General features: G+C 40.3%; 1 protein-coding gene across 7 annotated transcripts in view; it reads right to left on the bottom strand.

The window, feature by feature from the left end:
* The window catches only part of ppp1r9a (protein phosphatase 1, regulatory subunit 9A), a 58,209-nt gene that overhangs the window by 4,699 nt on the left and 30,925 nt on the right, over window positions 1–22,585 (bottom strand). For 3 of the 7 annotated variants that reach the window (XM_061742681.1, XM_061742680.1, XM_061742683.1), the window contains exons 5-17: window positions 21,122–21,226; window positions 13,513–13,648; window positions 9,900–10,052; window positions 8,766–8,819; window positions 7,654–7,883; window positions 6,274–6,370; window positions 5,477–5,609; window positions 3,787–3,863; window positions 3,004–3,118; window positions 2,754–2,808; window positions 1,778–1,826; window positions 1,471–1,515; window positions 71–193 (exon numbers count right to left, since the gene is read on the bottom strand). In XM_061742681.1, coding sequence (XP_061598665.1) covers window positions 71–193; window positions 1,471–1,515; window positions 1,778–1,826; window positions 2,754–2,808; window positions 3,004–3,118; window positions 3,787–3,863; window positions 5,477–5,609; window positions 6,274–6,370; window positions 7,654–7,883; window positions 8,766–8,819; window positions 9,900–10,052; window positions 13,513–13,648; window positions 21,122–21,226 — 1,372 coding nt within the window. The remainder of the gene's footprint in view (window positions 1–70; window positions 194–1,470; window positions 1,516–1,777; window positions 1,827–2,753; window positions 2,809–3,003; window positions 3,119–3,786; window positions 3,864–5,476; window positions 5,610–6,273; window positions 6,371–7,653; window positions 7,884–8,765; window positions 8,820–9,899; window positions 10,053–13,512; window positions 13,649–21,121; window positions 21,227–22,585) is intronic. The other 4 variants (XM_061742682.1, XM_061742686.1, XM_061742684.1 and 1 more) reach the window with 3 other exon arrangements.

The following is a 22,585-nucleotide window of genomic DNA, read 5'->3' as shown; positions in this document are numbered from 1 at the left end:
TGTGCAATCTAAAATACATCCCCCTGCACAGCTGTGACCTTCAGTTGAGAAGATCTCTGCATATTCGTACCTCATCTGAAGAGGGCACCAGTGTGTGTGAGTGTCCTGACATCTTGGCTTCGCCTAGCAGACCACTGATCTCGGCCGAGCTGCTGCTGCTGCTGGCGCTCAGATCATCTCTCAAAGTCGGCGCCTGAAAAATCACAAACACACATGTAGGACTGGTGGAGAGCGCCAGCTGGCTTCCAGACAAGGCTTAGTTGATTAGTTGGAGAGGCTCATATCGTACTGAGATTTCTGTGGAGTTTTCTTGATTAAAAGTCACATGATGTTGCATTAATAAATTGATATTGTACATGGATCGCAGGCGATTCATTTCATCTATTTCTTAGCCAGAGCGACTGGGTGAGGAGGGAATTCTTCAAAAATGAAATCTTTCCTTTCAGCCGATGTGAGAGTGTTTGCTGTGCATCATCGTCTGGAAGCAGGGAGAGTTGTGCACATCCCTCATTTTTAAATGCTCCGTCATTGCACTAACTGTTAATGAGAGTTGGTTGTCAGAAGGGGTTGAAGCTGGACGCTGTCCAACTTCAAAAATATCTCACTCTGCATGTGTCCTGATGAGTGTGAGACAGTGAGAACTCTCAGGGATTAATGCTGGTGAGATCCAATACCTGCACACTTCCAGCACCAACCAGTGCAGAGGGAGCAAGCTGTCACGAGGAGATGAGAATGACCGGCATTATGCATCGTCATTAGATGGAGGTTGAAAGGGTGTTTTTTCCTGGACAAATCATTTTGCCTTCTTTCTTCAATGAAAGGCAGGTTTCAAATGCTTTAATGATAAAAAATGTTTAAAATGACTTAGACGGGTTCTCTGAGCTCCAGTACTATCTGAGGTATAAATTATACTAATCTCAAAGGCTCAGACGTTTGCTCTCCGTGTTGAATCCTCACCTACAGTAAAAGCTCTGCACGACTATTAACTCGCATGAATTCTGCATTGATTTATCTTTTGATGTGCACTCATCTTCAGCTAAGCTTGTCCTCAGAGAGAAAAAGACATGACTTGTTCAGGATCAAAAAAATAATCTCTTTTTTTAATCCTATGATAAGCACATCTGATATTACACTGGATTAGAAACCGTTTTCATGCAACTTCCCGCACTGCAACAAATGCTCATGTCAACATCTCTAATCTTATTGTTGCCGGATGACACTTGACTGGTTGGAGGTGCACTGTGATGCACTTTTCCAAATAGGGTAGATGTTCTTGCACATTTTGAATTTCTGCTCAAAAAAGATTCTTAACTCGCTGATAATTTGTTGCAGTGCCACTCAAAAGACACAAAAGAGATTTCAAATGATGTTATTGAATGATTTCTTTTGCAGTTAAAGAGGCAATTTAAGAATAATTTGGTTCTCGATGAATTTAGCGATAAATGTTGAAAGCATAAGAGAATACAATACCACATAACGTGAAAAGGAGAAGAAATGGGGCCATGTAAGTGAGCTCTGTTCAACAGAAACAATACAACATATTAAAAAGAGCATGCAGCGGAGCTACAGAGGTTCTTGTACTTTGTAGACCTTCAGACACAGATAATGTGAGGTTTATCAACCCCTATGCAGGCATGGACAGCTTTGTTGGTACCCTTCAAAGAAAGGAAAACCCACAATAGTCCAACTTAAAACGGACAAAAATAACAATAAATAAATAATAATAATATACTGATAGATAGACGGACAGACAGACAGACAGGTAGATTTAACTTACCTTGGCCTTGAGTTTCTCTGGACCATCGTCTGCTGATGGTTCTGTGGAACTGAGAAAAGAAATCATTGGAGGGGGAAATTAAACAGACGTCCGTGCAGACGTTCACTCTGTGACTCCCTCATGTCGCCATCGCTGCAGAAAGCACTGCATTAAACCTTATCCCAGCTTGGACTATATGGACAGGGAGTTTTCATCAAATGGTTTATCATCCCTTCATTCCTAACACATAACTCAGTCCATATAGGTATAGTGTGTGTGTGCGTGTGTGTGCAACCTCTGCCCAACATTTTCTTCTCTTCTGGACAGTGAAGTATGTCTTATCTTAAATGTCTTTACCTGTTCTTGAGAACATTTTTTTGGGTGCTCAAAAAGTCACCATCAACACAAGAACTCCAACATAACACAAATATCCCAGATAGCATAAGATGTTACTTCAATGTTGAATTACGGTCAAAAAGGTTGATTTTTGGTTAAAGTTGACGATTGATGGTGGATCAAACAATCATCCAATTCTAATTACAACCAAAGTTGAGTCCACATATTCTGTTTGTCGTTGACCGGGCTTTAACATGGATTCAATGCTTCAACGTTGATTCACTCATATTTTGCTGTCTGGGATGTTTTTGGGGAGACTTGTAGTACTCCAGTCCAGGACTTGAACTTGAGTTCAACTCCAGACCTAATTTCAAGGACTTGTAAACTTGCGCACTGTTGACTTGGATAAACTGTTTTGAGAAATGAGATCCCACACTTTTATTCTCTTTTCATTTTATTTTACTTTGTGTATATTAAACTTATTTTTATGTTAATGAAATTTTACTACTTCTGAATGAACTGGGTCCTCAGCCTCAGCAAACTGTTAGACTTGGTCCTCCTCATCATCTATCAAGTGCCACATTTCTCCAAACAATGTATGATGAATTGTTGCCTTCAGAAGGTAAATAAAGGAATGAGGTGGCCTAATTCCCGGTCTTACCTGGGGTCCAGCACTTGTCTGTGAGAGGGGCTCGACACAGCAGGAGACTGAGAGTCTGTGTTCAGAGAAATCACACACTGAATGATGATCTTAAATGATGAACTTACTTAAAATAAACCCATAAATAAAAGATTAAAATTAAAATATGGGCAGCAAACACAAAGACATATCAATGCACAAGTTGCCTGCAGGTTACAGCTGTATATGTTCACCATTCAAGCATGTAGTATGAGGTTACAGATGCACCAACCGTGCAGGGGGTTTCTAGGCGAACCCTCCGCGCTGCCGGGTGCCCTGAGGCCCGCGGCTCCTCCGGCGCTGCAGTCTGACCCAGAGCAACAGTGGACTGGGCTTGGAGGTGCCGCCTGGACATAAACACAATGGAGGACAGAAAAAAGGTGTGGAAATGAACAAATGTGAGAAATGTTGCATAAAGAAATTAAAATACGGTGGATTGAAATGAATGAAAAAACAGCAGAAAAGAAGATAAGAAAAGAGGAGGAACACCGGCTGATTGGATAAGCAGGAGCTGCAGACTAATCTGACAGAAGTCTCTTGACATACATTTGCCATTTCTAATTCCTTGGCCTCTTTTTCTTTGGAGACGCTACAGTGCCTTCGTCTCTGCCTTCCTGCCAGCTCTGATCTCGACTTGTGCATCTAATCTGGACTTCCTGCTCTAGTTGAGCGACAGCAGTAGCCAGACAAGAGCCCTTTCCCCCAAAAACAAGAACGACCAGGGAGAGACATCAAGTTGTGACGGCACCACAGACTCAATTAGAGCGGCAGAGCACCACATAGCAATTAATCCATTAAAGTGAATAAAGTGGAGCAGACAGAGGCTGAAGTCTCTGAACATCTATGCACACCAATTATACGCCCTTTGGTGAAATAAAAAGACATAGCCAATCTAACAATAGTTTGTTTGGAATAATGCCAGTATCACATCTGGAGGATATTTCAACATCTGCTTTTGAATTAGAAATGTGCTGTTTCAAGTCATGAAAGTTCACAAGTGTGAATTAATACAAACCTCTCCCTCTGTGGTACCGATGATGTCCCGCACAGCTCTTTTTTTGCTCGGTGAGTGCTGACAGTCCTCCATAACATCTGTATTCACACAAAAACACAGAGAAAACTGAGTAAAAACTATTCAGACAAGGAACTATATACTGTATATATATATATATATATATATATATATATATATATATATATATATATATATATATATATATATATATATATATATATATATATATATGGGTAGTCTCATTTATGCAGGGACAGATGGAAACACTTTGACAGTGACATGGCACTTCTTTGTGGACGCTCTGTTCTGACACATATACCCACTGATAGAAAGCCAGCAGAGCTTAAAAAGTCTCCCAGAGGATGAACTCAGGCAGATGTGCTTAAAACGGATTACGTGTTTATGTTTTATTTGCAAAGGGGCATAGCGATATCTGAGTCAGAGGTGCAAGTGCGTGCAAAGGTTAAGGTGGTAGAGTGGGTTTGCAATGTGCACTCAAATGCCTGAAATACATTTTGCCTCCTCAGTCTGCAGACTTATTGTTGTTGTTGTGGATATACAGTGCATTTGTGCGCAATGATTATGTTTACAGCCTGGGAGAGTTCTTAATCTGCTTCAAAGGACGAGAACTCTGCATTCCAACAGAGTCTTATCTGTTAGACATGGTGATGGTAGAACTAAAATATTTCCATCATCTGGGCTTGCATTAAACGGTGGAACAATGATATGATCTTCAGAGGAAGCAGCTCAGTTAGCAAGATAAAAACCATCAGCAAACAATTTGTTGGCTAAAGATGAAAAAAAGCGACCTTTTTGGATTGACCAAGTCAGGTGGATGCAGAAAAATGACTTCCCCAACTTTCATGCATCCCTTTCACGATCTGAAATATAGCTGGGTGCAGTACAATGGTGTTAAACATCAAAGCTACATCTACAGTTGAAAACCGGGCTGCCTTTCCAAACATCCACAGCTCAATTAAAAGGTACATGGATCATTACAGATGATTTACTCTGTAAACTCTTCTAAGTGATGGATGTAAAAAACATATCGTTAAAATTTTTACATGATATTTAGCCACATGCGTGGTGAGTTTATTCTTTGAATGTTTATACGTGTTTTTTTATCCGTGTTGTTTTCCAGAAATTAAAAAAAAAAAAGAGTGATCTTCGGATCACACACATTATATATACAGGACTGTCTCAGAAAATTAGAATATTGTGATTTTCTGTAATGCAATTACAAAAACAAAAATGTCATACATTCTGGATTAATTACAAATCAACTGAAATATTGCAAGCCTTTTATTATTTTAATAGTGCTGATCATGGCTTACAGTTTAAGAAAACTCAAATATCCTATCTCAAAAAATAATAATATATTCAGCAATATTAAAATAATAAAAGTCTTGCAATATTTCAGTTGATTTGTAATGAATCCAGAATGTATGACATTTTAGTTTTTTTAATTGCATTACAGAAAATAAAGAACTTTATCACAATATTCAAATTTTCTGAGACAGTCCTGTATTATACATACGGTATATATATATATATATATATATATATATATATATATATATATATATATATATATTCTTAGAAATGTGTGATATCAGACCACAACCCAGAAGAGTGTTAATAAATCTCACAGCAATCATCCGTACAAGAGGCAGTCCTGTCACAAACCGACCTGTGTGTGTTGCAGCTCTGCCGGGGCTGTGCTGCTGCGCGTTGAGCCTCTCAGAGCTGTTACTGTTGTTGTTGTTGACCTGGATGCCATTCTGCTTCATCAGCTGCATTAACTCAGACTCTAACGCTGCAATCTGTGGAGGCAGGAAACAGTCAATGTCAGTGGCTTGTTCACATTTAAAGCACCAGTAGTGAAGTGAACACATTATAATCTAATCTTTCGTTGAAATGTAAAATTCTTGCAACGGTTGGTTCATGAGTTCATGTCGAAAGTTAAGTACAGTACATAGTTGTAATATACAAGTGCACTTTGTCTTAGCAAAGATTTGAAACATAGATGTTAGAGTTTGTACGATGCACTGTAATCAGACGGTACAGAAATAAGAGTTTATTGTGCAGAGTAACAATAGGGGTTAGTCGGGTTGAGTATCTATTCAACTGTGGAGAGCAACCAAAAACCGAGCAGCAAACAATACGACTGTGGAGGCCGGAAAGAGGGCGAGGAAAAGGGGCGATAACTGCGTGGTTGTATGGTATGCATATTAATTAACCACATGATTTAAGGAAAGCACCCATCTGCTGTCGAAATACACAGATCCTCTGCATGCTTGGAGCAAAACACCAAACATGTCCTTTTGTTGATCAGCTTTGTCAAAAATACACTTTGATTTACTTTCTCGCATGCTGTAATGGTCATTAGTATATTTTAAAGTGTTGCCCTTCATTAAAACCAAAGAAGCTGAATTTTACAGACGGAAAAGTTCAAGTTTACAACAGGTGTGAGAGACGGTGGTTTACCCGAACTTGCAGTCCCTGGATCTCAGACAGGTGAGCTTTTTCAGCCTCCTCTAGTCGCTTCCTTTCTGCATCCTCCTTCTGGATGAACTCCACCTCTCTGGAGGAAGGATTGACGTTTAAGGACATCAGCACGACTCATTTCACCTCCATCATGTTTGTTCATAGGCTACTGGACACACGTGCATCACTCCTCCACACCCCTGAGAATACCAGCCGCAGACATTTTCCCTTTCATCAGGGCATTCACGGCTTCTCTGCTACAGCTCTGTCCTCAGTTACAGATACGCACGGAGGGTTTCTCTCATCGGTTCGGTTTCCTTTGGCCTTCAGGAGCAGAGCCAATTAGATGCTGTCAGACTGCCACTGAGCAGGAGAGGTTGGGATGGGACTGACCAAAGAAATGACCACACAGTAAAGCGGGAGCGCTGCACTGCATTAAATTGGAAACTTCTTAATGTTGGAATGGGGTCAAACTTGGAGGAAAAGAGAGAAAAGAGAGCTTCTTTGCTGCACTACACTTTGAAATGGAAAGTGAATAGATATTTGACTTTCACGCTAAGTAACAGAAGTGAGACAGGCTGTGAAAGTTATGCTGCAGGAATCCATCGCAATGATGAGATGAACGAGTTACATAATGTTGCTCATCTCAAAGTTGCTCAGATCCCTTTTTCAATAAGTTTAGGAGACAGAACTGTTTAAGAAAAAGGCAATTGGGGAGTAAACAACATTACTTCATGCAGCCGACAGGTATTACTCAACTTCTAGCCGCAACACTATATGGAGACCAGGGTTTACAAACATTAGCGTCCAAGGTGGACGACGGTGAACGCTGAAGTAGCTTTGTAACGTGGTGGTGATACACCGTGCAGGAGGAGCTGCATCTTCAACAAAGATACAAATTCAAACCATAATTTTTGTGCCCAAGTTCTGTCATTCAGTAACGTTTCTGGCTTCTGTCGTTTAAGATGGACGCAGTGTTTACTGTATCTTCCCAAACCGAGCAGCGTCTCCCGCAAATAATGCTTATAAATAAGTCTTAGCATACTGACATGATGAACGTAATTTTAAAAAAAAGGGAATATGGTGAAAAACACCTGCTTACGAACATGCAGCACCATCCGTGCTAATGTGTTTGCATCCTGATTGGAGTATTTGGCTAAATGCGCCAAAATAATTATTTTACTTCAGATCGTGCTTTAATTTACTTTAATTCTGTTGGGAAAAAGAAAAACTGCCGGAGAATTCTCGAGCAACGGAGACTAAATCAAATATTTATTTTCATATTTATTTAGATTTAATCTAAAATTGAACCTAAAATATAATCTTGGTTTGTGTCCACTAACTTCCTACGACTATTGATTGATTAGATGGTTGTCTCACTTCTGCTGGAAGTCTTTGATGAGCTTCTTGGCCTTGTTGTACTTCTTCTCCAGCGCCTGGTACTGGGCCTGGGCCTCTTTCAGGTGCTCGTTGACAGTGTGGCAGAGGGTCTGCGCCTCGATCCAGTAGCTCTCCAGCTTCAACATCCTCTCCTTGTTTTCCTCGATGCTGGCCTTCAGCTGGCTCTTCTCCTTCTCCCAGCGCTGCTTCTCCCTCTCTACTGATGCCAACTGAAGCAGGGAGGAAAAAAAACAACCTTTAATCAAAACATGCAGAAATGCAAAATCAAAACTGAGTAATAACCAATTCAGTGTTGGTTTCTTTTTCATTGCAAAATGTGATAATAGCTTTCATATTTTGAAAAATGATCATATATAGTTACAGATTGTATCAATCACATTAAAAGCTACGGTTAATTAAATATCCTGCTTTACCTTATCTCATAAATAAATGCTTATCACCATGACTATTATGATCACTAATGGCAATAAAACATCCCAGTACTCAGAGACAAAAGCTCTTTTGTTGAATAGAGAGTATAAAGAGGATCACTTTACTGCCACTTTGATCTCCAGGGAAACTTTCCATGGAAAAGCAGAGGCATTATTACCCTTAGATTAGCTCTTTAGGCAGCGCATGCTTCGATCATGTCGTTTTCCATCTCATTGATTTGGGAATTAATCAAATTAGTCAACTAACGTTTAATAAATGTTCCCAAATTATACAATTCAGATGCGGAGAGTATGTAGACCTGAATACATTCACATAACCTACATTCAAGTTGCAGAAAGCATCGTAAACTGAAAAAGTACAAGGTGTTTTCATGCTCTTATATAAGAAAGACATTCGGCAGCAAAGGAGGAGATTTTGTACAAAACTAAAAGATGGAAAAGTGAGCAGGATGTGAAGTTCCTTCAAAGCTTTGTTTGAGAAAAGGAAAGATTTCATAATAATCTCAAACACTGTTTTTGATCAAACATCTATTGCCAAGACTTCCCAGCGGTGCTTCTCTGCTGCAGTCCCACGCATTCTCTCACAAGCCCTCTGCAAAGTGACAAACACCTGCCTCTGGTACCTGACCATCCTTCTCGCTGAGAGTTTTGATCTCTTACCTTGTTTTTAAGCTTCTGGATCTCCGCCTCAGTCACTGTGTGTTTGATCTGGAGCTGTTGGGAGTGGAGGCGGGGGAAAGTGATAGCGGGAGAGAGGAAAGAGGGCGGTCAGATAATCAAACGCATGGCTGCGCAGGCTCTCTGCTGTCGATACGGCGTGAGTGACAGAGGCAGCCGACCCTGTTCTCCCTGCGACTGCATCCCAGCTCCCACACAGACATTTACCCTCAAGAAGAGAGCAAACGTGAGCCTCGAGATACACTGAAAGCTAATTTATTTTATTTCATTCAGAGTTATATAACGACAAAGGCATCATTTAAAAAAAAAGAAAAAAAAAACGGCAAAAAAACAAGGAGATGGGCAGAAAAAATATAATATAGAAGAAGAGAGATAATATGAGAAAACAAGGGCCCAAAAAGAAAAAGAAAAGCCTGAGCACTAGATTCTGGCATGGCTACAAATACAAACACGTTAACTCAAAGGTCATACATAAGAAACAGTAACTGGAATCATATATCAGCATATATACCCTGCAACAAGACTCTTTATTTAAACTGGATATCGGCTGCAAAAGTCACTTAATAAATGTGTTATAGATCTACTGTGGAACTCAACAGAAGCACCATAGTGTAACAGTAGTGATCAATCAATGTGACCAGTCTCTCAGCAGCATTAAAAGCTCAACTGAGTTAGTTGTCAGTAAATTAATGTTCCACTTCGCTGCTGTAGTTTTCTGTGCTGAGTTCAATTTTACTACTCAAGGTTCAACAGGCTGGCTTCTGTTTTCAGAGAGAGAAGAAAAGTTACCAAGACCAGACGCACACTGGTGGAAATGCAGCCGTGAAGCTCCTCGTCATTGTCTGGGGGGCTTCAACCAAACATGATAATTAGCAGTAATGCGTCAGTTTCACCAGCTCTTATCACCCAGATTAGGAGTCTGCCAGGATAAGCAGATCTTGAGCAGAGGTGATGTATGATATTGTGTTGCTGACTTTTGTTGTTAAATTCAATGACATGTTTCCTGTGGTGAGTTATTCTGGTGAGTTCATGGGAACCACGTTAGCAGGTTCCCATCGGATGTCTTGATATATTTATTTCTGGGATTAAACTGCCGGATGAAGCGACTGCGTTTACCTCTCTGAACTTCTGGTAGAGTTTAGTGGCATCTAATTCTGAAGGAGACAAGATGTCTTCGTTCTCTGGCAAGTCAAACACCTCGATGCTTTTCTCATCACCTGCCACCGCCGTTCCCGTCTCCTCGTCGTCTGTGGCATATTCTCCCGTCTGCTTCAAGAGAAAACTGAAAGTCAGTAACTTAAGTCTGCAGCTGTCAAAGCATATAAATCAGTGAGATGGTTTTTTTCTTCCTAAATTAACTAACAGGGGAACTTTATGGTAACATGATTTAACAGATGTGGTCATTTAATTCGATTTCAAATTCTTTAAATCAAACCTGGAGGAACAACAGACCAAAGATGGCCAAAACATGTCCTCGTCAATGACGACTCAGTCCCATCAGACGAAACAGAAGACATCAAAGTTTCCATCTGCAGTATTTTCTTTTTTTATTTATCACCTCTTACTTCCTGGAAGTGCATTTGCCCGCCTCTTCCAAAGCTACACTAGTCACAGCCCATCACATCGCACTCCCATACTCCATTTTGCTTGTCAAGCACCACCCGAAAGCTCTTTTTATTCTCCTGCCGACAGACTCTTCACATAAGTAATGCTATTTTAACACCACCTATTACATAAGATCTCAACAGCCCACCTGGTTTTCCCCAAACTTCGCAAAGCATTTGACAGTTTGGTGAGCTGATAAGCTTTAGGAACCTACCGGTAAAAATAAACCCCAGTACAGGCTGTGCTGACAGCTCTGTATGTTGGGTTTCCAATAGTCATCATCTCTCTGGATGATAAAAGTCACAAGAAACCATATAGTATTATAGTTTCAAGCTCTGAGGAGCAATCAGATCAGAAAAGTAGTTTAACATTTATGTTGTCAATAATGTTTTTTCTTTGAGTAACACTCATATTTAGAGATATTTGGAAGTATGAACTGCTTAAGAATAGAGCTGAGCATCTGAAATGGTGCTACTCCCTGAAAACACCAAAGCCTCCCCCGTCTCTCTTGATGCACTACAATCCATCATATACCGTGTTTCCATAGCTGCCTGCTCCCCCGACTTTATCGCTCATGCACGTAAATACTTCTGTGTCTTCAGAGTCCCACTTCTATTCTCCTTATTCTGGCCTCTATTTTTCTTCCCATCTCTCACTCTTTCCACACTTACCTCCCTCTATCTCCCACTCAGATGACAGCGCTTGCATGCAAAGCCAACATTTCGGTACTATTTCCAAAACAGGCTTGCTTGTTGCCATGGTACTATTATCCTATATTAAGGTCCCACTTACTGAAGGAGGACTTGAAAATTGATCATATGAAAGAAAAAAGTATTCTCAGGGGATTCAATCCTTATTTTGTGTAGTTATTACAACACAAAAACAGTGTTGGAAGACAAGGGGTACGAGGAGCAACACATCTCTTTTATCCATCTCTCCCTCAGTATCTTGAACTTTTCCTCTTGAAGCCTAAGATATTTTCATGACTGTGCAAGACATTTATTTCTAAAGATTTACCTCCAACTAACTGTAGCTTAGACGTATAATTTCATGAATGGATGTGTAAAATGTGGCCATGAGAGAAGAAATCTGCTACCGCCGTTGACAATTACAGATGTGGGGATTGTTCATGGCTGAGGTTGACTTTACTTTGCTTTTGCCATCATCATCCGTTTACACACGAACAATATAATCTGTATTTTAGACACCTAATTAGACACCTAGTTTGACAACTATCACACTTTTAATTAGCAATTCAACTATGGACATGAATAACAACTGGATCATTTCATAAAATATGTTTTATAGTGTGATTTCTTTGATGACGATGATGAAAATTGCATAAACTTTTAGCATCAGATCGGTTATTAAATTAGTTTAATACTTTAATTGATGACATGAACAACGGCAGCAACGTCATACTTTGTGTCTTAACATCCCGCTGTCTTCGCTTCGTGAATTATATTTCTATACGTTTTTATTTGTTCTTCTTGTTCCGGTAGTTTACCAATAAATGACTTGATATAATAAACACACAACATTAAATGATTAGTAAAATCACTGCTGTAATTTGAACCACAAAATAAGTTATTTCAAATAAATGTGCATATCTTTTTCAGTTTATTGCATGATAGAAAGTCAGAATAATAGTGACAGATGTGCATGAATAAGTGTTGGATCAGCATGGGCCTGCAGCTGAAGACGACACGGTCTGATCAGTTGGGAGGCGAGGCAGCACTCATTCCTCTGGGATCCCGACCAGAGCTCTCCGTCTCTGAGCTGTGCAGCTCCACAATGACCCACCAACCCACTGTACACTCTTTGTGTTATTTATGAACATATTAATATTGATGAGCCCTTGTTAATGCTCCATGCCTTTGTTGTGGTTTTTGTAAATGTTTCTCCTTATCAGCGTTTCTAATACAATCCATCGACTCATGGACTCTTTACTCACAGATCACAAGAGTAGTTTTAAAGTCAGCTGGAACCTACAGCAAGGACTCCTATTTATAAAGATATATATATATATATATATATATATATATATATATATATATATATATATATATATATATATATATATATATATATATATATATTTATTTATTTATTTATTTATTTATTTTTTATTTTTTTTTTAAATTGTATCCCTAATTGTATATTATTCTTTAATGGTATATTAAAATTGTAAAATAATAATAAGTGCAGCAATACAGCAAATTAAGAAAGAGTTCTTGCATGAACAGTAATATCTTGATCTCTTCTGCTTTATCCAAACTTATTAGTGTCATCTGTGTCCATTGGTGTAATTATGGAAATTCTTTTATCAGCATCCAGAGCCTGACAGGAGTCTGTTGAGGCCTGAGCAAGCTTAATTCACACAAGCAGAGCCTCAATTTCAGAAAGTCTTCATTAAAATAATGCAAGTAATGATGCTTGAGTGTAAATTCCAGCAGGATTACTGTTTTCCTCCTTCTGCAAGTAAAGATGCGCTCTTCTCGGTGTTACTACAGTGCATTATGTCATGTGCACAGACAGTGTGAGTTTGGTAATATGGCTCGCATCCACGGATGGCGTGAGTTGCACGGCTATGAAACCAGTGTGTGGTGGATTAAATGTGCTGTGAGCACGCAGCAGAATCGGAGAAGGAAATGCTGAGTGATGCAGCTCTCATGGCATCCTCTTAGTGTGTGTGTGTGTGGGGCTGTGTGGGGGTGTGTGGGTGTGTGTGGGTGTGTGTGCGGCTGTGTGGGTGTGTGTGGGTGTGTGTGGGTGTGTGTGTGGCTGTGACAGAGACAGTTTGTTGTGTTAGCAGAAGAGCCTAATGTCACTCAGCTTTATGAGGTAAATAAGCTAAAACCTCCAGTCAGCTGTCGTGAGAAAGCAGCTGATTTACATTAAGCGACAACTAGGAGCATCATTTTTCCACTAAAGCATTTCAGCTTTATTAGGCCATGATAATGCTGTTCTTACACCCTACAGTGTTACTCATACTGTATGACTGTGTGGGGCACCGTTTTAAGCTCCGTGCCATGATAATCTCATACACGTGTGCATATTCTTTTACAGCACTTGAAGGAATGTAGCATCTTCTAGACCGGCTGGTGCCGTGAGTCGCCATTACCTCGTCATCGTCAGCATCGTAGTGTGCGTACTGCTGTTCTAACAGCTCTCTTTGTCTCCTCTCCTGCTCCAGGGTCTGCTGGATGAGGGTGGCCACCTCGCTTTGCTGGCCTGGACGCTCTCGGCCAATCACGAACCTGTAACGACATGCTCCAGTCATAAACAGCTCTGGCAGTGCCTGCGTGGGGTCGACCACTCGGTGATTGCCTGACAGCTACAACATGAACACTGTGGTTTAATGGATTAACTTTTATAAGTACAGATGATAAAAATGTAATTTTAAAGCATTAAAATTCAAAACAGAATATTGCAGAGTGCTCTGACAGTTTGGCTCCTCTGGTACGCAGCGGCATTAAGAAGTAAAAGAGCTTTAACAAAATATTACAAATTTTAATATACACAACTTCATAGCTCTCATTTATCTTAATCTCGTAGTTCTTATTCTATTTGTCTGCAGCTCCAGTTCACTCTATGACGAAAAAGGCAAACATCCTCTCTAAACAGGAGAAATGAACAATATTATCAACATTTATTATAGTTTTTTGCTGACTTTTCACTGCTAGTACATCAGAATCTGGCCATATTCTCTCACATAGTCACATACAGTCATGTGTAGTGACAGTGTTGTGTATTTATTTAGAGAAACAACCACACAAGCGTGAGTGGGAGCATCAGTGGCCCTCAGTCACATAGCACTGACGACTATATTTGCTGACGTTTCAGGGCAGAGCCGGGAGACTGGATGTGCATGATAATGTGAAAAGCCAGTCGGCTCGGCCGGGCGGCCCGCCTTTATCCTGGCAGGGAATTAAACGGTGAAACCCACATGCTGTGCCTCCGAGCTATTGACCTCTGACTACTTGAATTACATGTAGCACCTGACAAAAGGAAATACTATATTCAAAACGTAGGACAAACGAGGGGGCTGATAAGCCTTTATCGCCGGATTCAATTTCCTCCAGATACAGATAGCGTCGAGTGGAAATCGTGTACGTGTTTGTACCGTACGTGTCTGCTCAGGTAATAAGACCAGTGGTAACTGGACAGAAAGAACAAAACCAAAAAAGAGAGAAAAGAGGGCAGAGAGATGTGTCCCTCTGTCCACGCTGTAACATTGCATGAGTCAGGATAAAATAACATCGTCTCCAAATACAACAAACAAATCTAAGCACAGAAACGTGGGAAATATGAATGCCAGCAGGGTAACAGTAATTGTGTGTGTGTGTGTGTGTGTGTGTGTGTGTGTGTGTGTGTGTGTGTGTGTGTGTGTGTGTGTGTGTGTGCGTGCGTGCGTGCGTGCGTGCGTGCGTGCGTGCGTGCGTGCGTGCGTGCGTGCGTGCGTGCGTGCGTGCGTGCGTGCGTGCGTGCGTGCGTGCGTGCGTGCGTGCGTGCGTGCGTGCGTGCGTGCGTGCGTGCGTGCGTGCGTGCGTGCGTGCGTGCGTGCGTGCGTGCGTGCGTGCGTGCGTGCGTGCGTGCGTGCGTGCGTGTGTGTGTGTGAAGGCCAATCTACTGTATGCTTGCAAGTGAGTGTTCACGATGGAAAAGGCAGGAAGTGGATTCCAGATAGGAGCTAATCAAGTGAATTCTATTCCCCTGAGCTCTTTTATACATTTCTAAAGGCCAGGCAGAAAAGAGCTCATGCTCCAGCAGAGAAGAGTGCTTGATCTACATGTGAAGGAACAACTGAAGGGCAGGATGCAGACAGAGAGGGAAAAAATATATGCAAACACACACACACACAAAGAGCGAGTGGGCGCTGGGTAAGCGAAGTCTCATACTTGAGCGAGCCGATGGACAGCAGGGAGGTCTGAGGAGTAGATGACCTGGAAACATGCAAGCCGAGTGTGTCTTGGCTGCTCCCTGCCTCCCCCTGTTCTCACACAGCCTCCCGGGATGCTGGATTTACTGAACTGTAGACACCTTCAGTATTGATTTACTTCATTTACTCAATTTAATAAAATCACAACTCGTAATTTACAAGCTGGCGCAGGCATTTGTCAAGATAAAACTGAACATTTTGTAGTTAGCGGTGAAATAGACCTCTGAGATAAGCGTACAGAAAATGATCCCGGTGCTGCAGGACGTCATCCTGATGGATGAGAGCCACATCCAGGAAGACGTGGAAGATGTATACCGCAAAGCTAATCTTGATTTTCTCGCGGTGCGTCTGCATTCCTGGGGCGGCAGGACACATCATTTTAGCTGGCAGGTGTTTGAGTACGTCAGCATCGGTGCACACCAGAGTTATTATAGTTAATAAAAACTGAGAATGAAACTGAAACTAAAAGTGAAAATAAAAATCCCCTTCACTAAAGATTTTCATAAAATAATAAAATAAAAACTAAAGTCAAAAAGCTAAATTAACTGAGATGAAGCTGAAGAGGTAAAGTTAACTTTGGTTTCATTTTCATTATGTCCCATGTTTCTTTTTTTATGTTTGCAGTTTAATTTTTTTAATTCATTCTTTGTTTTTAAATTCTGATTTCTCAAAATGAAGGATAAAGGATTTTGTACTGTACGGCATCGTTGATGGGATTCTTCCACCCGAGATCTTTCTGTAGATATGTGAGGCATTACCTCAAAAACTACTGATGCACTTTTTAAACCAACTAAATATAATCTGAAATAATCAAACTAAAAAAAAGAAAAAAATGGCAGACATGTATTTAAGCTAAAGATTTGGTGGATTACTAAAGTCTTATTTTAACTGTATCATCTCACAGTTTGATGGCTTTACAGATTATATCTGGTTTCTTTTTCATTTGAGTCTTTCTGTATAAAATTGTTTGGATAATCTTAACTAAAAACAATAGTACACATAGGAAACACTATGAATGTAACCACTATTATAGTAACACATGGTAGTAGTAACACATTTATAGTAACATCGCTGCATTTGTTCATTTATTACATAATAAGTAATTCAATATAAATATAACAAATATAATAGGTGGTGATATATTTAGTTGTAATTTCCTAAAACATTTGTGTACCGTAGTTTTTACTAAAGATTATCCCAGCAGGGCTAAATAAAGCTTCAGCCGGGGAATATTTCTGCCTTGGGTTAAGTCACACGTGGCTTTCCCCGGGTGTTTACGGGGCAGGATATGGTGTTTGTCACCTACTCAAAATAAACTCAAGCAGCCTTATTGACCAAAGAAATCATCTTACTCAAGTCTGCGACTTGAGGAAGAATCAAGCTACAGTGCCTTGCAAAAGTATTTGGCCCCTTTGAACTTTGTGACCTTTGAACTTTGTGACCTTTTGCCACATTTCAGGCTTCAAACATAAATATATAAAACTGCAATTTTTTGTGAAGAATCAACAACAAGTGGGACACAATCATGAAGTGGAACGAAATTTATTGGATATTTCAAACTTTTTTAAGAAATAAAAAACTGAAAAATTGGGCGTGCAAAATTATTCATTATTAAGTTAATACTTTGTAGCGCCACCTTTTGCTGTGATTACAGCTGTAAGTCGCTTGGGGTTTGTCTCTATCAGTTTTGCACATCGAGAGACTGAAATTTTTGCCCATTCCTCCTTGCAAAACAGCTCGAGCTCAGTGAGGTTGGATGGAGAGCATTTGTGAACAGCAGTTTTCAGTTCTTTCCACAAATTCTCGATTGGATTCAGGTCTGGACTTTGACTTGGCCATTCTAACACCTGGATATGTTTTTGTGAACCGTTCCATTGTAGATTTTGCTTTATGTTTTGGATCATTGTCTTGTTGGAAGATAAATCTCCGTCCCAGTCTCAGGTCTATTGCAGACTCCATCAGGTTTTCTTCCAGAATGGTCCTGTATTTGGCTCCATCCATCTTCCCATCAATTTTAACTATCTTCCCTGTCCCTGCTGAAGAAAAGCAGGCCCAAACCATGATGCTGCCACCACCATGTTTGACAGTGGGGATGGTGTGTTGAGGGTGATGAGCTGTGTTGCTTTTACGCCAAACATAACATCTTGCATTGTTGCCAAAAAGTTTGATTTTGGTCTCATCTGACCAGAGCACCTTCTTCCAGATGTTTGCTGTGTCTCCCAGGTGGCTTGTGGCAAACTTTAAACAACACTTTGTATGGATATCTTTAAGAAATGGCTTTCTTCTTGCCACTCTTCCATAAAGGCCAGAATTGTGCAGTATACGACTGATTGTTGTCGTATGGACAGAGTCTCCCACCTCAGCTGTAGGTGACCTCTGACCTCTGCAGTTCATCCAGAGTGATCTTGGCTGCATTTCTGATCAGTCTTCTCCTTGTATGAGCTGAAAGTGTAGAGGGATGGCCAGGTCTTGGTAGATTTGCAGTGGTCTGATACTCCTTCCATTTCAATATTATCGCTTGCACAGTGATACTTGGGATGTTTAAAGCTTGGGAAACTTTTTTGTATCCAAATCCAGCTTTAAACTTCTCCACAACAGTATCTGGGACCTGCCTGGTGTGTTCCTTGTTCTTCATGATGCTCTCTGTGCTTTAAACTGACCTCTGAGACGATCACGGTGCAGGTGCATTTATACGGAGACGCGATTACACACAGGTGGATTCCATTTATCATCATTAGTCATTTAGGTCAACACTGGATCATTCAGAGATCCTCACTGAACTTCTGGACAGAGTTTGCTGCACTGAAAGTAAAGGGGCTGAATAATTTTGCACGCCCACTTTTTCAGTTTTTTATTTGTTAAAAAAGTTTTAAATATCCAATACATTTCGTTCCACTTCATGATTGTGTCCCACTTGTTGTTGATTCTTCACAAAAAAATGCAGTTTTATATCTTTATGTTTGAAGCCTGAAATGTCACAAAGTTCAAGGGGGCCAAATACTTTCGCAAGGCACTGTACATGTAATCAATGACTGTTAATAAGAAAAATGTCCTGCTTTATGCCATTTGATAGGTTTTGTTCATATTCATATATTCACAGAGTTCTATACCTTCATATGATCAAACATGTCTGATAGCGTGGAAGAAATGCACAATCAATTGTCATGGATGAGAGTCGGTGAGAGACTAGTTTGTAGCATTATTATATTTTTGAAAAACATTTATACGTCACGTAAACCTACTAGTCTCTCTTCTCAGCTGTTGCTCGCTAGTGATAGTCACAACTACGGCACTAGACATCAGAGAGGTGTTTTCACCTGCCTAAACCTAAAACTGATGCCTTCAAAAAAACTGTGATGTACAGGGCAATCACATACTGGAACAGACTTCCACAACATTTAGTTTTAATTTCCAATGCAGTTGATTTTAAGAAAATACTTAGAAGAGCTGTAATGCAGAAAGAGGTTGTTGTAGAATGTGACTAATGTTTTTGTCAGTTAATTGTAATCTGTTAGGAGTTATGAATGTTTGATTTTCTTTATACTTTTTTGGTATAATTTCAAATTAGTTTGCTGAGTGAGGGCATCATTACTATATTGATATATGTTTTATTTTTGTTTACTTTTGTATGTATTTTATGTTTGTTATATTTTAATTCATCATTCTTTGTCATGTAGGATAATAGTTCTGGTTTTCTTTTTTCTTTGGTAGATGTGTGAATGTATATATTATATTTGTTCTTTAATTGTTTTTTGTGTAATTTTTTTAAATTGCATTGTAATTTTTAACAGAATAGAAGAATAGTCGCTGCTGAGGTCGTGACTAATGGGTATCTACAATAAATAAATAAATAAATAAATATCGACGTGTAGAAAGCAGTGAACTCAGATCTGTTCAGATTTCAATATTTGAGTCTAGTTGACAGCAACACCGCTCCCGTTAATAAAGCTCAAACCTTTAGTCTGAATATTAACAGCTAATACCGCAGCTTTAAATCCCGTCAGAAGAAAAAGTTCAATTGAAATGCAGCATTAAACGGCCAAGCTGCACTTCACTCCTAGTCTGTTTAGGATTATTGAATAAGCAGGAAACCCCATGCCACTGTTTCCCAACCCTGGTCCTTGTGACCCACTGCCCTGCATGCTTATGTTTCACACGATCGCATCAAGTCTGTGCATGACCCATTAATGTGATTTATTTGTGTGTCGGAGAAAGAAACGCTTGAAACATCCGAGACAGTGGCTCTTGCAGACCACCACTGGAAAACTAACCGATGTAGTGAAGTATTCCACTGTCTATGACGCATGCTGTGTTTCAAATTCAACAATATATACGTGACAGAGCTATACATCACTGGGTTTTATAGTCAGAGTGGTGAGGCGAGCCTTTTGTGTGAAACCCAGATCGTCTGCTGCAGAAAATCAGGGTTAAATTTAGCCTAAATGGCAAATCTAGGACAGTTGGCCACAAAACCTCTGGTGATCAGAATAAGTGAGAGCAGGATTTATCAAAGAGGAGGAGGTGGAGGAGGCGGAGGAGGGGGAGGGTGTGGAGTGAGTGAGACATGATGGAGAAGATTGAAAGAGTGAGAGAGAGAAGAGAGGGGCAGGAAGAGTGAAAACAAGTCTTGTGTGAGAGTCATCATTATAAGCTTGTTCAAACTTGTCGAAGACTAGACGTTTATTAGCTGGATTCAAAAGTTCTTACGCCTCAGAAACAAATTAAATGTAGTGTTAAAAAGCTTGGCTGAAACTCTATTTAATGGTGGCAGATGGATCTCGTTCAAGGCTGCCTCGCCTATACAGCCACATCCTGGTGTGTGGAAAACCTTCACTGTCAATATTAGCTAAGCAAACAGCATCTACCGCACCAGCAGTCTGTCCTGATATGAACAGACGTACTTCAGCTGCCAGCTTCACCCCCAACAATGTCTCTCCACGCAACCGTTTGTGTTTCCACTGTCCACTCCTACCAGAATATGACTCAAGATGTGTTTTGGGATTATTTAACACCAACAGGTGTGGCGTGTAAATACATTGAGAAGAGTTAGGTAGAGGAGAAAAGGTGGACGATCACAGAATGCTGAAAAAAAAACCAGAGGAGGAAGAAAGACTAAACCACACCAAAGAAAAAAACGAGGAGAAGAATCAGTCGGAGGCCGAGATTGCAAGCAGTTGCCAAGGACAGCTTGAGCTTTCCAAATCAAAGCTGCACTGCTATGCTTTCAGCGTTAGTGTGCGTGTGCGTGTGTGTGTGTGTGTGTGTGTGTGTGTGTGGTGTTACTTCCAAATGCTCTCAGCAGACCCCAAGCCAGAAGCTGCTCAGCGTGCTTCACACTGAGAATGGTGGCTTATGGGGACATTTTTATAAACTTTGCAACATGACAGCAGGACTTGAGTGAATTCAGAATCGCACTGCTCGCTGCTGTCTGCTCAGATGTCAATGATCAGAGCCGAGAAAAGCACTTTAAAATCCTACCAGCGCCTGAGTGTTTCCTGAAAAACTTCCCTGCTCAGTCAAACCTGCACGTCTCAAGCTCTGAGGAAACTCTTCAACTAAATAAAACTCCTGCTATTGTGACTCGCTGACTTTGTCATTATGGTCATCAACATTACATTTTTCAATCACATAGTATGACGGGTAGTATCAGAACCCTGTTGTAACTTAATGAGGTTTTACTACGCACGCAGAATCAGTTTATGTCTTTTTAAAAGGGACAAAAAAGCAAACTCAAACTGATTATTAGTCAGCAACAAACAACGCTCTGAGTTTGATTGTGTCTAGTTCTTACCGAACCACTCCTGATGTGTTCCTGAGGACGGAGGCAGCAAAGCTTTGAGTGACACCAACCAGACTGGTCCCATCCACCTCCACGATCTGGTCATTCACCTTGATCCTGGTGCACAAAATCAGCAACATCACACAGCAGTTTTTGCACCAAAGTCTTTATTTTGAATAGTTTTGCTCGTTTGTATTTAGACTGTAAGTGAGATGGAGTTTGTATCTTTGCAAGAACTGAAAGAGTGGAAAAGGTTAAAAAAAAAAGTGTCTGTTAAGTCCAAAACATAAGCAGAGACTATCAAAGTGACATTCATGCAGAGCATCTGAAACAAACAGGAATGTTGTATATCATAATACTATTTCCAACATTGCAACAGCACTTTTTCCCCTTCATGCATTTCCTCTGTGATATCTTGAGACTGCTGCCTCACCAAGAGACAGAAAAGATGAGGCTCAAAACCTAGTAGGAGGGTTGATAAGGACACGGGGGCCTGATAGCCTTTCGCCCTGGGCCTCAACACGTCCTGGATTACTCCTCTGATGTGGAAACAATGGAAGGTCACGTAAGTTCTTGGCCCGACGTGTAACTTCAGATGAAAATGTATTCATTCACTGCAGATTAGCTGCATGCAAACCACCTTAAAGAAACATTCTTGCTATATATTCAATTCAAATCAGGTTGGAGGAAAAAAGAATAACAAAAGAGTTTTAAAAAGATTGAATGTAGCTTGTGAATATTTTCTTCCGCATATGAATAACACAAAGCTCCATCTCATTATTTTTCATCCAAACTGCTTATTATTCTGATACTTCAACGCTTGAAGGGACAGCAGTGCAGACATGTTTTGTTTTGTTTAATGTGAAACAAACTCCTTCAGCTTCCACTGCTGTGCTCCTTCTGGATCACAGTGAGGCTGGAAATGTAGATCTACCGTTCTGCCGTCACAAGTCTGTGTCATTTTCACGCAGTCATTTTCTTGATTTGCACGATGAACCTTTCACTGACGGACCCAAATCTCCACTTTAACGCAAAATATAACATTATTAAATACATCTTGACTACTTTAGTTCTTTCTGAACAGTTTCTTTACAGTTCAGATCTTAGCAGGATTTCCTTGCAGTAAAACAGCTGCAAAATGATTTTGGATATTTTGGCCCATTTAAGAAATATACGGAGCCCCTAAAGGGACATGGATTTTAATTTTTTTATATAATGAGTTTTACGTGCGCACGTGAAACCTTTAAAGGAGCTTGAGGCCGGATTGTTGCAAGATTTATGAAAAAAATCTGTATACATTTTAAGTTTTCTAGTAATAATGTCAGATGAAGTGTTCCAAACCCAAAAGAATGAGCCCTCTAGCGTATCTCTCCTTTGCCTTGAACAGGCTGTGTGCTGCAAAATGTGCTGCAATTCGGTCCCGAATTTCCCGCGCTGTCCTGTGGATGTGACGTCACATGACGCTGCATGTGCGTT

Source organism: Cololabis saira, chromosome 15 (assembly GCF_033807715.1).
Source record: "Cololabis saira isolate AMF1-May2022 chromosome 15, fColSai1.1, whole genome shotgun sequence".
In the NCBI taxonomy this organism is placed as follows: Eukaryota; Metazoa; Chordata; class Actinopteri; order Beloniformes; family Belonidae; genus Cololabis; species Cololabis saira.
This window is presented reverse-complemented; position numbering and strand designations above follow the sequence as displayed.